General features: G+C 32.2%; 1 protein-coding gene across 6 annotated transcripts in view; it reads right to left on the reverse strand.

Annotated features, from left to right (window-relative positions):
- Nucleotides 1-16,474, reverse strand: part of COL24A1 (collagen type XXIV alpha 1 chain) — a 389,657-nt gene that overhangs the window by 77,822 nt on the left and 295,361 nt on the right. For all 6 annotated transcript variants that reach the window (XM_036826641.1, XM_036826634.1, XM_036826651.1 and 3 more), the window contains 6 exons: nucleotides 13,207-13,260; nucleotides 11,443-11,550; nucleotides 5,368-5,421; nucleotides 5,060-5,113; nucleotides 4,030-4,086; nucleotides 425-478 (listed from right to left, as the gene is read on the reverse strand). In XM_036826641.1, coding sequence (XP_036682536.1) covers nucleotides 425-478; nucleotides 4,030-4,086; nucleotides 5,060-5,113; nucleotides 5,368-5,421; nucleotides 11,443-11,550; nucleotides 13,207-13,260 — 381 coding nt within the window. The remainder of the gene's footprint in view (nucleotides 1-424; nucleotides 479-4,029; nucleotides 4,087-5,059; nucleotides 5,114-5,367; nucleotides 5,422-11,442; nucleotides 11,551-13,206; nucleotides 13,261-16,474) is intronic.

Consider the following 16,474-nt stretch of genomic DNA (forward strand, 5'->3'; position numbering starts at 1 on the left):
GGGGATATAATGATGAAAAAGACAAGAGTCTTATTCTCATGGATCTTATATTTTGTTGGGGGAATATAGACAATAAAAAAAACCCAAGTGTATAAAAAGGTGGTAAGATAATATAGATAGCATTAAATGTCAGAAAGTAAATAGAGAAATGAGATATAAAGTGACAGACAGAAAGGACAGTTAGAGAAGGCCTCTCAGAAAGTAACATTTCGGTTGAGAGTTGAATGATGAGAAAAAGCAGCAGTGGAAGGAGATGATGGTAATTTTAGAAAGAAGGAACAGAAAATACAAAGAGCTTCTTCTGGGATCCAAAACATGACATTACTAATTATCTCAATGATGCTTATTTTCATTTGCAACTGAGCAGAACCACAGAGAACCCTATTCAAATTTAGAAGCAAGGTGTGAAATTTATAGTAATTACCTTATATCCCTCTGCTCCGGGCTCTCCTCTCTCTCCTTGTTCCCCCATTGGACCCTACAGAGACCACAGGCAAAAACAATCAATGGGTCTAAGTATTTGTGAATGCAGATGATACAGTTAATGTGGAATATTTTTTCCCTAAAAATATGAAACCAAATGTACAACAGTTTGTTTAGTTCCACTAAATATTTTCAAAGGATTGGATTTTAGTGACACCAAGAACGTCATAACACTGAATTATTTAAAGACAATCTCATAATGATTCTGCTAGAAAAAATATTGAAAAAACGAAGTCCAAACAATGTGAATTTTCAGATGAGTAAAGTATGTTATATAAGATATCAAAATAACTTTCATTTTTATTTAATGTTAAAATGATTGAAAAAAATTTAAGCAGGACCACTCACTTAATTAATTCCATTAATTAGAAAATATTATCTTTAATCATCTTTTAAAAAGTATCTAATAGCTAATCTTACTTTACCATTAGAAATTATATTATTAGAAATTATATTATTTATTCTTTACTCTGTGAAATTCTAATTATTAAGATATAAATTAACCTAAAAGAAATTACATTTATTCATTTTAATCCTTAAGGCAGAAACTTAGAAACTTGTACTTTTAACTTTTTCTAAACATTCCTAATATAAAATCTTTGATATGATAAGATGTTCAAATTATCTACTCTAAAATGCGCTTGAAAAATCAATTATCACATATTAGGACCTACTGTTTGAAAAGAAACTTAAATTGAAATTATTAGCAAAACCATAAAATTTATTATGGACCATTAATGGATAATTTTAACTTACTCCTGTGTGGATAAAGATATTAGACATAATGTAAAGACAATAATCTCTGACTCTGCTTTAATTATTTAGAATATTCTTGGATTAATTTTCACACCTGTCCCATGTCTACTAGATAAAATGACCATTGTTATACTAGACTTTTAATACATTTATTATATTTCAGTGACATTCTTTGACCCTGGAATACCAGAATCTGGGGAAAACAAGCACTACTATACTTCACTTGCCCACATTTTACCATTTACTTTAAAAAAAAAAATTTACTGGAGTATAGTTGATTTACAATGTTGTGTTAGTTTCTGCTGTACAGCAAAGTGACTCAGTTATACATATACATATATCCACTCTTTTTTAGATTCTTTTCTCATATAGGTCATTACAGAGTATTGAGAAAAGTTCCCTGTGCTGTACAGTCCTTATTAGTTATATCTATTTTATATACAGTGGTGTGTACATGTCAATCCCAGTCTCCCAATTTATCTGCCCCCCTCCCCCCGCTTTCCCCTCTGGTAATCATAAGTTTGTTTTCTACATCTGTGACTCTATTTCTGTTTTGTAAATAAGTTCATTTGTATCATTTTTTTTAGATTCCACATGTAAGTGATATCATATGATATTTGTCTTTATCTGAATTACTTCACTCAGTATGACAATCTCTAGGTCCATTCATGTTGCTGCAAATGGCATTATTTCATTCTGTTTTATGGCTGAGTTAATATTCCATTGTGTATTTCTGCACAATTTCCATATTTTTGTCTCTCAGAGGTTTAGAGAGACTAGAATACATTTGATAAAGAATTTTAAAAATATCATTCCATCTCTTAACGATTTATTTCCTAAATTTACATAAGTTTTGGGGTAACTTGGAATTCTTTTTCTTCAACTGAGGTATACTTGATATACAATATTATGTAAGTTTCAGGTGTACAACATAGTGATTCACAATTTTTAAAGGTTATATTCCATTTATAGTAATTATAAAATGTTGGCTATATTACCTGTGTCGTACAATATATCCTTGTAGCTTATTTATTTTATACATGGCAGTTTGTACCTTTTAATCCCCTAAACCTATCTTGCCTCTCCCCCCTCCTCCCTCCCCACTAGTAACCACTAGTTTGCTCTCTATATCTGTGAGTCTGCTTCTTTTTTGTTGTATTCTATTCACTATTTTGTTTCATTTTTAGATTCCACATATAAGTGATGTCATACAGCATTTGTCTTTCTCTGTCTGATTTATTTCACTTAGCACAATAATCTCCACATACTACATATAATACGCACATACACTATATATATACACACACACATACTATATCTTCTTTATCAATTCATCTGTTGATGGACACTTAGGTTGCTTTCATTATCTTGGTAATCGTAAACATTGCTGCTATGGACATTGGGGTGCACATATCTTTTCTGATTAGAGTTTTAATTTTTTTTCCGGATATATACCCAGGAATGGAATTGCTGGCTCATATGGTAGTGCTATTTTTAGTTTTTTGAGAAACCTCCATACTGTTTTGCACAGTGGCTGCACCAATTTACATTCCCACCAACAGTGCACAAGGTTCCCTTTTCTCCACATCCTCACCAACATTTGTAATTTGTGGTCTTTTTGATGATACCCATTCTGATAGGTGTGAGGTGATATCTCATTGTGGTTTTGATTTGCATTTCCCTGATGATTAGTGATGTTGAGCAACATTTCATGTGCCTGTTGGCCATCTGTATGTCTTCTTTGGAAAAATGTCTATTCAGGTCTTCTGCTTATTTTTTAATTGGGTTGTTTGTTTATTTGCTGTTGAGTTGTATGAAATGCTTATATATTTTGGATATTAGCCCCTTGTTGGTCATATTATTTGAAAATATTTTCTTTATTCAGAAGGTGTCTTTTCATTTTTTTGATCGTTTCTGATAAAGAATTTTATATATTCTTATTAGATGAGTTTGCCTCTATATAAGTTGGCTTGATTTTATCAGAAAAACTCTAGAATCTTTCCTATTTCTAAAACAAAGTATACCTTTCAACCATCTCCAAAGAGCCAGATCAAAATATCAGGAGTGACTATATATTCTGATTCTTCTGTTTTAGGATTCTTTTATCCTATATGATATCATGTGAAATATGGAAAATTTAACCAATTATATTTATTTCTGTGAACTAGGCATTTTTGTTTTACCCATTTAATTTACATATAGCCTTTAAGGTTGTTTTAATCAAACATGAACAGAGAGACAGTTATTCAGATAATAAAAGATATAATAGCTACTTTAAAAAAATCATGGTTACAGCTAGTCCTTAAAATACTTATTAGAAGACTATAGACTGATAATCTTTAAAGAACAGTGGCTCTAATAACCAGTTAGATGAGTTTTGAAATCATTTGGTAACTGTGTATAAACTACTATAGAAAAGGATACAGATTAGATTTTTAAAAATCCGTTAGAAATAAATCTGAATTTGATGTATAAAGAAGTATCTGCCCTAAATGTCTAGAGTGTGTGATTTTTTGATAATCTCTGTAAAAAAGTTATCATGAATTTAATGCCAAAAGTTAGATTTGGAAAGTTACTGTTTTAAACTTCTATATTATGCTAAGGATCTTGACCTGAATATAAACAGTTTTTATATTTAGATTATGTGACTGCAAATACTGCTCTCGTATAAAACCATGTTATAAAACTAACTAAATAAAACTCCTTGAAAAGATGTAATTGGTGTTGTGAATCTATTGTAGTAACTGTGTTTTATCTCAAAACATCAAAATAATTTTAGGAAAAACCTACTGGTTCACCTCGAGGCCCAGGTGGTCCTAGGACTGTGTTATCTTCTCCTGGATAACCCTATGATGAAGATGATTTATAAAGAAAACTAAATTAATAAAATAAACTTTGAAATATGAAGCCTATTATTTCCTAATATGTTATAAAATATGCAATCTGGTTTTATCTTTTTCAAATGAAAAACTTTTACCTACAAAACTTAGCACATGATAATTTATACATGGTTGTAATTCATACATGGTTCTCTTTGGAAGTGTCATTCTGCTTTAATTACATAAAAAGCAGCTTACTAATTTTCTCAAAGTGTCAGTTTTCCAATGATACTACAAATCAAGAGGAGTACTGCTGCAGTTATTCTTAATTCATAAAAAAATTTACTATAGGGGCTTCCCTGGTGGCGCAGTGGTTGAGAGTCTGCCTGCCAATGCAGGGGACGCGGGTTCGCGCCCTGGTCTGGGAGGATACCATATGCCGCGGAGCAACTGGGCCCGTGAGCCACAACTACTGAGCCTGCGCGTCTGAAGCCTGTGCCCCGCAACAAGAGAGGCTGCGACGGTGAAAGGCCCGCGCACCGCGATGAAGGGTGGCCCCGCTTGCTGCAATTAGAGAAAGCCCTCGCACAGAAACTAAGACCCAACACAGCCAAAAATAAATAAATAAATAAAATGCTGGCTTAACTCCTAGAGAGTTAAAAAAAAAAAGTTTACTATAAATGTATATAGTTAGTCATTTAATCTATAGTCTCAGAATTACTTTCAGTAAGTAATTAATATTAGTTTTACAAACTTTTACAGATTGCAAAGTACTATAAGATATATCATTTCACCTCAATCTTGAAACAACCTATCAAAGACTTTTTAATAATTTAAGTTTTTGCCCCTTGATATTTATTTTTCTTCTAGAATTTATAATACTTCCCAAGTTGAAAGTGCTTTTTTTATTCTTTGAAAATGTTTCCATACATACTTTCAGAAAGAACACATGAATTCAATGTTTAATTTTATGATAAATAAGTCAATATATTCATACACACCTTTTCTCCTTTAGGTCCTGGCAACCCAGGAAGTCCTGGTTGACCTTCATGGCCCTAACAGAAGGACAAGTAAGTAGACAGTCTCCATATCATTTGTATGTGCTCTACCTAATACCATCATGGCCACACTATTAGATATTGCACTATTCTGAAAGAAGAACAGGATTCACTCTACAGGGGCATGAGACCTAAATATGTTAGAAAGGTTTATCAGGAAATTTCATCTGATTTTATATATTTGGGACGACATCTTCATGTAATGTTTTTATGCAAATATACACTTCTCATTTCCAATTAGAAATGCTTACCCTATATCCTGGAATTCCTGGTTCTCCAGCAGGTCCCATCAATCCTAAATGTCCCTAAAAACAAAGTAAACGTTAGAAAGAAAACAGACAATTGTTTAAATCATTAACCTTGTATTCCTATTATTTAAAATTTAGATTTTTAAGGTATATTTTACCTAGTCTGAAATGGGAAAACAAAACATAATTCTCCAACTTTTATCTTATTTTACTTCTGAACCACGTAAGTTCCACAAAAATATGTTTCTTTGGTTTACTTCTGGTATGAACATCCTTAATCATATTAAGAGAAATACTTTCAGTTGCCAGAATGCTGTAGGCTTCCAGCAAATTCTTGGAAATGTAGTTTGTATCTGTCAAAGTTTGTGGTAAACATGCATCACTAAATACTAGAGATTGAATTCTGATAGTTTTTAGTATTGTTATGATAGGATCAATAACTCTGTACTCACTGATAGTTTCAGATGCTTTGATGAACACAGTTTCAGCTCTGGTCAAAGTTGTTAAAATAGAATTGGTTGACAACGTATGTGTGATATTCACCCTATTAATTACTCTTATTATCAATATCACACAGATGAGGAAACATATAAGTTAAAGGCAAATCTGTAAATGTTCCTAAACTACTGAAAAGATAACTCAGATAACTGAAAAAAGCGAAAATAACACTCTTAAAAATGTCCTATCTTTCATATTATCAAAGTTTCCATATCAACTCTCCTCTTTGAGTGCCAAAATAAATAGGAGATAAGGAAATTAAGGCACAGAATAAGTATGTGACTAGCCAAATACCACACTAACCAGTAGTTCTAATCAATGTAATAAGTAAGAATAATAAATATGAGGAGATGATATGATTATTTACCTAAAGAACCCTGAGAATCATCAAAATTCATTCAAATGAATATAAAGTTTTAAAAAAAGATTTTATACACAGCACAATTAGAAGATGTAATAGAAAAAGGATTACCTTAAAAACAACAAAATCTGTAAGAAACTAACAATGAACCTAATAAGACAGATGTTAAGAACAGACATAAAGAAAATAACAAAACTTTATTGAAGGATATACAAGATATAAGTAAATAAAAAGACATATGGTGTTTCTACAATGAATGATTCAATATTAAAGGAACTTGCTGAGTTGATTCTGAAGTTCACATGAAAGAGGAAAGAGATCACAGTAAGAGCCAAATTTTTCAGAAATATAAATTATGAAGTATTTGCCCTAATAGATCTCAAATGATACTGTAATGATACAGTTATTTAAATGGTGTGGTACTGACCTAGGAACACACTAAAAAATCGAGAAAAGAAAATAGAGAAAATGAAAACAGACCATTATTTAAGAGTAGCTTACAGTAAGGGTAGCATTTCAGAAAGTGGGAAATAGATTGTTTATTAAATAGTATTGGGGCTTCCCTGGTGGCGCAGTAGTTAAGAATCCACCTGCCAGTGCAGGGGACACAGGTTCCAGACCTGGTCCGGGAAGATCCCACATGCTGTGGAACAACTAAGCCTGTGCGCCACAACTACTGAAGCCTGCACACCTAGAGCCCGTGCTCTGCAGCAAGAGAAGCCACCACAATGAGAAGTCCGCGCACCACAACAAAGAGTAGCCTCCGCTTGCCACAACTAGAAAAAGCTGCGCACAGCAACGAAGGCCCAAAGCAGCCATAAATAAATAAATAAATTTAAATAAATAAATAAATAAATTTAAATAAATAAATAGTACTGAGACAACTGGCTAAGAATTTGGGAAAAAGAAAAATTAGTCCTTTACAACTTATATCATAGCAAACAAAACAAAACAAAACAAAAACTCTGTATGCTTTAAAAGGGTTAAGGGTAAAAATAAAGCTATAAAAATAGTAAAAGAAGGATATGGAAGAATATTTTTATGTACTTTATGTAGGGAAGTCATTTCTAATGAACAAATAAAACCTAGAATGTAAACAAAAAGACTGACAAATTTGACTGTAATAATTAAAACCTCTGTCCAGTGAAAGATACTATAAACAATATTAAAAGATAAATGACAGAAAGGGAAATATATTTGTAATATATTAGCAACATCTTTAACAAAAACATATTATCTAAACTATGTAAGGTATTATTGAATTTAAGAAAAAGACAACAACCTAATAGGAAAACATGTAAAGTGCATATGAACAGGTAACTTCTAGAGGAAAAAATACAAATTACTTAGTTGCAATCAGGAAAATGTAAGAAAGAAAATGAGATACACTTTTTCATTTATCAGATTGGCAAACATCAAAAGGATTAATATGAAGTATTCTCGGTGGTGGGCATGTAAATTTGGTGAAACCTCTTGGGAAGGTAGTTTGGAAACGTGTCAAAATTTAAAAAGTGACTATTCTTTTTAGAGAAAATCCAAAGTAGGAGCCTACTTTGAAGACAATACTCTTTGGATCAATTCATTCTCAAGTTTATTAAAAATTAATTACATTATCTCGACATAATAAAGGCCACATATTACAAGCCCACAGCTAACATCATACTCAATGGTGAAAAGCTGAAAGTATTTCCTCCAAGATAAGGAACAAGACAAGAATGCCCACTCTCATCACTTTTATTCAACATAGTGTTGGGAGTCCTAGCCACAGGAATCAGGAAAAAAAAAAAAAAAAAGGAAAAAAGAAAAAAGAAGCAAAAGGAATCCAAATTGGAAGGAAAAAGTAAAACTGTCACTGTTTACAGATGACATGATACTATACAAAGAAAATCCTGAAGATGCCATCAAAAAAACTACTAGAGCTCATCAATGAATTTGGTAAAGTTGCAGGATACAAAGTTAATATACAGAAATATGTTGCATTTCTGTACACCAACAACAAACAATCAGAAAGAGAAATTAAGAAAAACATCCCATTTACCTCTGAATCAAAAAGAATAGAATAAATCTAACTAAGGAGGTAAAAGACCTGTACTCAGAAAACTATAAGACACTGAAGAAAAGAAACTGAAAACAACACAAACAGATGGGAAGATATACTGTGTTCATGGATTGGAAGAATTAATATTGTTAAAATGATCATACTACCCAAGGCAATCTACAGATTCGATGCAATATCTATCAGAATACCAGTGGCATTCTTCACAGAACTAGAACACATAATTTTAAAATTTGTATGGAAAACACAAAAGACCCCAAATAGCCAAAATTGATTTTTTTTTCAAGATTTTCAATCAATTTCAAGATTGCTTGAGAAAGAAAAACAAAGCTGGAGGTATCACACTCCCTGATTTCAAACAATACTGTACAAAGCTACAGTAATCAAAACAGTATGGTACAGGCACAAAAACAGACACATAGATCAATGCAACAAAATAGAGAGTCCAGAAATGAACCCATACTTCTATGGGCAATTAATCTATGGCCAAGGACTCAAGAATACACAGAGGGAAAAGACAGCCTCTTCAATAAACGGTGCTGAGAAAACTGGACAGCTACATACAAAAGAATCAAACTGGACTACTCTCACACCATGCACAAAAATACATTCATTAAAGACTTAAATGTAAGACCTGAAACCATTGACTTCTAGAAGAAAACATATGCAGTGTGCTCTTTAACACTGGTCTTAGTAATATTTTTTTTGGATATGTATCAGGCCAAATAAACAAAAGCAAAAATAAACAAATAGACAATATCAAACAAAAAAGCTTTTGTTCAGCCAAGGAAACTATCAATAAAACAAAAAGGCCACCTACTGAATGGGAGAAGTAGCAAACAATAAATCTGATAGGGGGTTAATATCCAAAATATACAAAGAACTCATACAACTCAACATCAAAAAAAACAAACAACCCAATTTAAAAATGGGCATAGGATCTAAACAGACATTTTTCCAAAGAAGACATACAGATAGCCTACAGACACATGAAAAGATGCTCAACATCACTAATCATCAGGGAAACGCAAATCAAAATCACAATGACATATCACCTCACACCTGTCAGAATGGCTACTATCAAAAAGACAACAAATAACACGTGTTGGTGAGGATGTGGAGAAAAGGGAACCCTTGTGCACTGTTGGTAGGAATGTAAATTGGTGCAGCCACTATGGAAAACAGTATGGAGGCTCCTCAAAAAATTAAAATTAAAAATAGAACTACCATATAATCCAGCAATTCTACTCCCAAGTATTTATCCAAATAAAATGGAAACACTAATTAGAAAAGATATAAGCACCTCTATGTTCATTGCAGCATTGTTTACAATAGCCAACATGTGGAAGCAACCTAAGTGCCCATCAATAGATGAATGGATAAAGAAGATATGGTAAAAATATACTATGGCATATTACTAAGCCATAAAAAGAATGAAATCGTGACATTTGTGACAACATGGGTGGACCTAGAGGTTATTATGCTAAGTGAAATAAGTCAAACAAATACAGTGTGATATAACTTATATGTGGAGTCTAAAAAACAAAACAAATGACAAACAGAAAACAAAAACAGAGTTATAGATACAGAGAACAAGTAGGTGGTTGCCAGAAGGCAGGGTGATGGCAGGAGGAAAGACATAGGTAAGGGAGACTATTTTCCAGTTGCAAGATAAATGAGTCACGGTTATGAAATGTACAGTGTGGGGAATACAGTCAATAAATATGTGATATTTTTGTATGTGCAATATTGTAACTAGACATAACTAGACTTATTGTGGTGACTGTTTTGAAATGTATAGAAATATTGAACACTATGTTGTGTAAAAGGAACTACTCTAGTGTTGTAAGTCAATTATACTTCAAAAAGAAAAAAACCAAATCATAGAAAAAGAGATCAGATTTGTGGTTACCAGAGGTGGAGGGTAGGGGATGGGAAACTGGATGAAGACAGTCAAAAGGGACAATCTTCTAGTTCTAAGATAAATAAGTACTCAGGATATATGTACAACATGATAAATATAATTATCACTACTACATGTTATATATGAAACTTAAGAGAGTAAATCCCAAGAGTTCTCATCACAAAGAAAAATATGTATTTTTTCTATTTAATTTTATATCTGTATGAGATGATGGATATTCACTAAACTTATTGTGATAATCATTTCATGATGTATGTAAATCAAAGCATTATGCCGTACACTTTAAACTTATACATGCTATATGTCAATTATATCTCAATAAAACTGGAAAAATATTTAAAAATCAATCACATTATATAATGTTTTTGAATGCATAAGCCAAAGATAGGAAAATATTAGTAATTAAAATAAAAGGAAGTAAGAATGACCTGGAATAGTAAGATGGCAGTAAGGAATGGAACACTTAAAATGAGCCTGAGGGAAACATTCCTCAGACAACAGATGGATTATGCAATGCTCTCCAGAAGGCCTTCGTGAAAAGTCACCTGTGACATTTAAATAGAGACTAGTGAATACATATGCATTTTGTAAATAAGTTTATGAAAGAGTCAAAAGACTAAATTGGATAATCTCTTAAATATTTTGCAACTCTTCTGCTGTGACTTTCTGAACAGGTCCAAATATATTAGCAATATAATTTTGCTATTACAGGTTCAAAAGCATCATGCTACCTTGTTTCCAACATTATGTAAAATTCATACAAAAGATTCAAAATTAGTAGATGTTTTGGAGACTTATCACAGCTGGTTAGAAAAATAATCTCCAGATAAACATGTGGAGTCCAAGCATATAAAGAAAACCCATTTTCAAGTAATTTTCAAAGCAATTTGTCAACCATGACAGCATAATTTTATACAGATATTAAATCCTGATTTCAAGTACAAGGCATATAAACTTTCCTACTTCAGAGTTATAATCTGATTTTTTAAAACCTTATTTCATATTTTATTTCCATTTTGAGATTTTCTTCCCCCTTTCCTCTTTCACGTCCAGAAACCACTAAGCCATTTAAGTTCTGTGGAATGCTTACAATTCTCCACAACCCATGGTGGTAGATTATTTTCAATGGAACTATTGCTTTCTCTGTAAAATTAATCAAGGGACAGAGCCTTTAGGACATGGGTACATTTCTTTTCCATCCACAGTGAACTCAGTTCTGGAGACAAATCAAATACTGACCACAGCACCTCTAGTTCCTCTGGCACCTTTAGGACCACTTTCCCCAATTTGTCCAGGAGCACCTCTGCTTCCAGTTTCTCCTGTGGGCCCCATTTGTCCTTTATCACCCTGTGGATGCCATTAGTAAGAGAGAAAAGTAAGAAAAAAACAAACTTATACTCAGATTAATTAACTATATCATATACCTGAATGGCTCCAGAGGATATTCTGTAAGCAAAATTCTATAAATAGTAACTTTGCTTTAACTTAATAGTACTACAGACCACCACTGACAATAATAACATACCATCGCTACCTACGTTACCTTAAAGATATAATTAAAAGTAATTTTGGAAAAAAGAATATTAAAAACTTTGGCCAAACAAGCAGGGAAGATATGGTGCTCACGTTGAGTTACAAATAACCAAGTTTATTATTTTGAAATTTGTTATGCATTTATGTACGAATGCATGCATGCATGTATTTATTCCTGACATGAGAAAACACAGGCCCTGTGAGAAACCTATTTCTACAGAGAATTTCAATCCCCCAAAGATCTGTCTAATGCAAAAAGGCTCTAGTGTACAGTTCTGTATACTCAGTATCATCACTTACTTGGTTGGAGTTTGTTTTTAAAAATCTGTAACGTGTTTGTATGATTTTACATCTTTCTGAAAACTAGTTACCTTCTGTTTTCCAATAGGCTAACTAATCATTCTCTAATACCAAAGTACAGCTGCTTTTAAACATTAAATGTTATAATTCATTTTCTGCATGTTGGAACCAACCTCTTCTATTATTGATAATCAAGTAGACACAAAGAAAAATTAAACAGCGATCACAGTCAGGAAATTTTTGGTTATTCATAATAATTCACAGGCTTTCCCAAAGACACAGGCTGTTTGTTGTAAGGACCTGCACTGTCCTACTTGTAAAATCATTTAGACATGACATTATGTTTGATGAAAAGACACTTCAATATTGGGCTTATTTTCATGGGTAAGAATGGCAACTAAAATTTACCTCATTCACTTTTATCTTTTATTATCTTATACTGCCCCAAAATTATGAAAAAGATGGACGAGGTGCATATTCACAGAAATGGCAGATCCGATTTTGGGAACTAGAATATGGTGTAATTTGTAGTTAATTATAGTAAATATATTCAAAACTGTTGTAGTACAATGTGAAAATCATTTTTATGTCTCACCAATACTTGAACAAATTATTGACTCTATCCAAGGATGAATTATTTATTATAATGTGCTAAATTTTACAAACACATCACATTTTCTTAGTAAAATATAAAGGAAACAAATAAAACATATTGTTTTGTGTTTCTTAGTTAATGTATAGGAAAGATAAAATCAATCATTAACCTTTTCAATTTGGAAAAGTACAATTAAAACAAACCCAGAAACAATTCTAATATTTCTCTTCCCTAAATATTTTACTAAAATTGTTAGTAAACAGCACAAATGGTATAGTATTTTTCTTTTCTCTCTTTTCCTGCCCATGGTCTACTATGGTAAACAGGAGAAGAAAAGGCAAATATCTTTTCAGAAACTACAAAGTAGAAAATTTGACTTCAGATAATAAGTAATAAGGTAATAAGTACTCCTAAGTGGAATTAAATATTAATTTATACAAATGTGCCTTTTAAGCCAAATTTATTGTTTTTATTGTTTTATCTCCAGTGCAAATAAAAACACCACAGTATGCTATGGAGCTCTGGGCACATCAGAAGAAAGAAAACCAGCATAAAAAGACGTAAAAAAAAATTACCTTCTTTCCTGGACGACCTCTTTGTCCTGGCAGTCCCACAGTTCCTTCAGGTCCCTGAATATCAAGTATGAAAAAGGAAATACATTGTTAAAGATAGGACTAGAAAGAATGTTTAAATACTTATATCACATAATCACTGAATTGAACACTAAGTAAAAACAAGGGTTACTTCTTAACAATAATATGTTTGTATAATTATTTAAAAAGAGGTCATGATGATTTAGAAGCCCAGCTGTTACTAGTGAGTAAAGTTCATATAAACAAACTGGCCAAGATAGACCAAATTAAACTGTTCTTAACTACAGAGGGAAAACAACTTAGTTTCAGTACACCCATTGAATTAGCAAGAATGTAATTAAAGTTAACCCAAATGCATCCATTTCAGCAGTTCTATGAGCTAGTATGGGTTCAACATCTTGTTGAATGTATAGTACTTAACATATATCTAATATACTGTCAAGGAGAATCTTAAAATCTCAATGAAGTGTAAGATTAAGCAAATATTATTTGATCTGTGGAAAAAAAGGAGAGAGGGGAAATACATGGAGAGAGAAGAGATAGTCATATCAAACTGTTTAAAACAATATTTTCACTTCAATCTGTATTTTGTTTAGACAAAAGTAGACTAAAAGTTTTCCATAAACACTTGATTAAAGTAAGAAGTGGCTAAAATATTTTAAATGTCATGTGATTTTGCAGGTCAACAATGGTTAGGCTTAAAAGAGATCCATAGTAAGCCAGACTGCAAGTTCTAAAATAGCTAATAATTAATCATAGCATTCCTTGCATTAGTTGGAAATGAAAATGGAAATTTCAAATTTGTGTCCCAAAGCTTGCAAACTGCAAAAATGATGCAGACAAGAAATAAATTGTGGTTTACCACTGTGCTACGGAGGCTCTTGATAAATATTTGTTGAATGAATAAACAGATACCTAAGGAAATGAGTCATGCCCTGTGCTCCTGAGCAAATGTTCTTCTAGCCTCAGAAAGTCCCCTGAATTTAGAGGCCAAGGTGGTTAAGTTCTACTGCTGTAGTTCTAGCTGCATCCAGAGGTTGAAATGATAGTTGCACTAACATGAGTCTTCTTTGTGGTTAACGTGGACTTTTTAAGAGAGGCTGATTAACATTCATAGAGGTTAACGATACGAGCATTTAAGTCAGACAGCTGTAGTTTCATGTTCTGGCTCTGTCACCTAATGGCTATATGACCATAAGTAGACTATTGGACTTCTAAAGTCCTCAGCTTCCTGTTATATAGCAGGGATATATTAATACTTCTTCAGAGGGTTACTAAGATTGAATGAGATAATGCATTCAAAGCTTAGAAAGGAATAGACTTATACTGAAGAGCTCAATAAATGTCAGTTCTCACTAATTTCTGCTGTCTTTTTAAAGTGCATTGTGTAATATTTAAATATATATAAATATAAATATTATACAAGATATTAAAAGGTATAATGAGCACCCATGTACCTACCACCCACTTTAAGAAACAGAAGCTACACACACATACACACACACACACACACAACTGAAGTCCCATTTATACACTTATGTTAGCAGACACATCACCTTCCCTCCTCACTCAGGTGCAACAATTGTCCTCAATTTGTTTATCATTCACATGTATTTCTTTATACTTTCACTCCATCTGTATATATTCCCAAACATTATATGGTTATTTTGCATCTTTTCAAACTTTCAATAAGCAGCATCACACTTTATATATTCTTTTGAAATTTTTTGAACACAACATTTTGTTTTTGAAATTATTCAGTGTCTCTACTTTACTTACATTTTGTTTTCACTCCTACAGGATTACATTTTGTTATCAAACCACAACTTATTCAACCATTTTCCTAGCAAAGAATTTTTGGTAGTTTTTTTTTTTTCCTGTTACAGATAATGCTGCAATAAACACTCTTGTGCATACCACTATGTGCCCACCTCAAGAGTTTTTTGGGCGAGGGTATATACCCTGGAGTTGAATTGCTGGCTTGTAGAATATATGCACCTTTCAGTATACAAGATTTTGCCAACTTGTTCTCCAGAGTGCTTTTGCCAATTTATATTCCCAAAGCAACGTTTAATAGTTCCAATTACTCCAAATCTTCCATAATGCTTGGTACTATCAGACTTAAAATTTGCCTGTCTCAAGGGAGCAAAATGATGTATTATTTGGGATTTCAATTCACATGTCTCTGATTACTAAGGAGGAATGAATATCTATTCATACAGTAATTCAACATCTATATGTGAATCTCTAGTTCCCATCTTCTGTCCAGTATTCTACTGGGCTGTCCTTAATGTCCTGATACTTGTATTTCACTCATTCTGTATATCACAAATCTCTTTTCCCAGCCTGGAGCTTATTTTCTCACTTTGTCCAGTATAACTTTTGACTAACACAAATTTGCAGTTTTAATGTAGTCAAATTCATCAATATTTTCTTCTTGTTTTATTTCTTTAGTGTTTAAGAGATCCTTACTGCTTCCCCTTCCTCCATGAGGTCATAAAATGTTCTCCAATTTAAAATTTTGATTTTTATAATTAGGTCTTTAATCTAATTGGGATTTCATTCTTTTGTGTGTTTGTACTTTGATGTGAAGGAGAGATTTGTTTTCTTCCATTTGGATAACCAATTGTACCAGTACCAATTTACCGAATATTACATCCTTTCCTTATAAATCTGCAATGCATAATCAATTTATTAAACTTTAAGTTTCAAAATATACTCAGATCTGAGTCTACATTCTATTTCCATTGGTCTATTTGTCTATCTGTGAATGAATGACACTGACTAAATGACTAGCTTCAACAATAAGTTACGATATCAGGTAGGGCAAGTTCTCCCTTTCACATACCACTCCCCACCAACATCAGCAACCTGTTCTTGAAAACTGTCTTGATATTGGACTTTTGATCTTCCACATACATTTTAAAACCACTTTTCATCAATCCAGTTATATAAAAAAATCCTGTAGAGATTGTGACTGAAACTGTACTGAATTTATAAGGGAGAGTTAAATTTTTTCGATATTGAGTTTTCCTATCCATGAAATATCTCTCCATTTATTTAGGTCTTTGTTAATAAACTACTACACACTTTTTTTCAATAAAATTTTGCAAATCTTTTGTTAGATTTATTCCTAGGTACTTAATTTTTGCTGATTGTATTGGATTTTATTTTAAAATTGTATTTTTAAAAGTATTCTGTTTCTTGCTGGTAGAAAAGATGGAATCTTTTTTTTGGTATATTAATTTTA

This window comes from Balaenoptera musculus, chromosome 1 (assembly GCF_009873245.2).
Source record: "Balaenoptera musculus isolate JJ_BM4_2016_0621 chromosome 1, mBalMus1.pri.v3, whole genome shotgun sequence".
Lineage (NCBI taxonomy): Eukaryota > Metazoa > Chordata > Mammalia > Artiodactyla > Balaenopteridae > Balaenoptera > Balaenoptera musculus.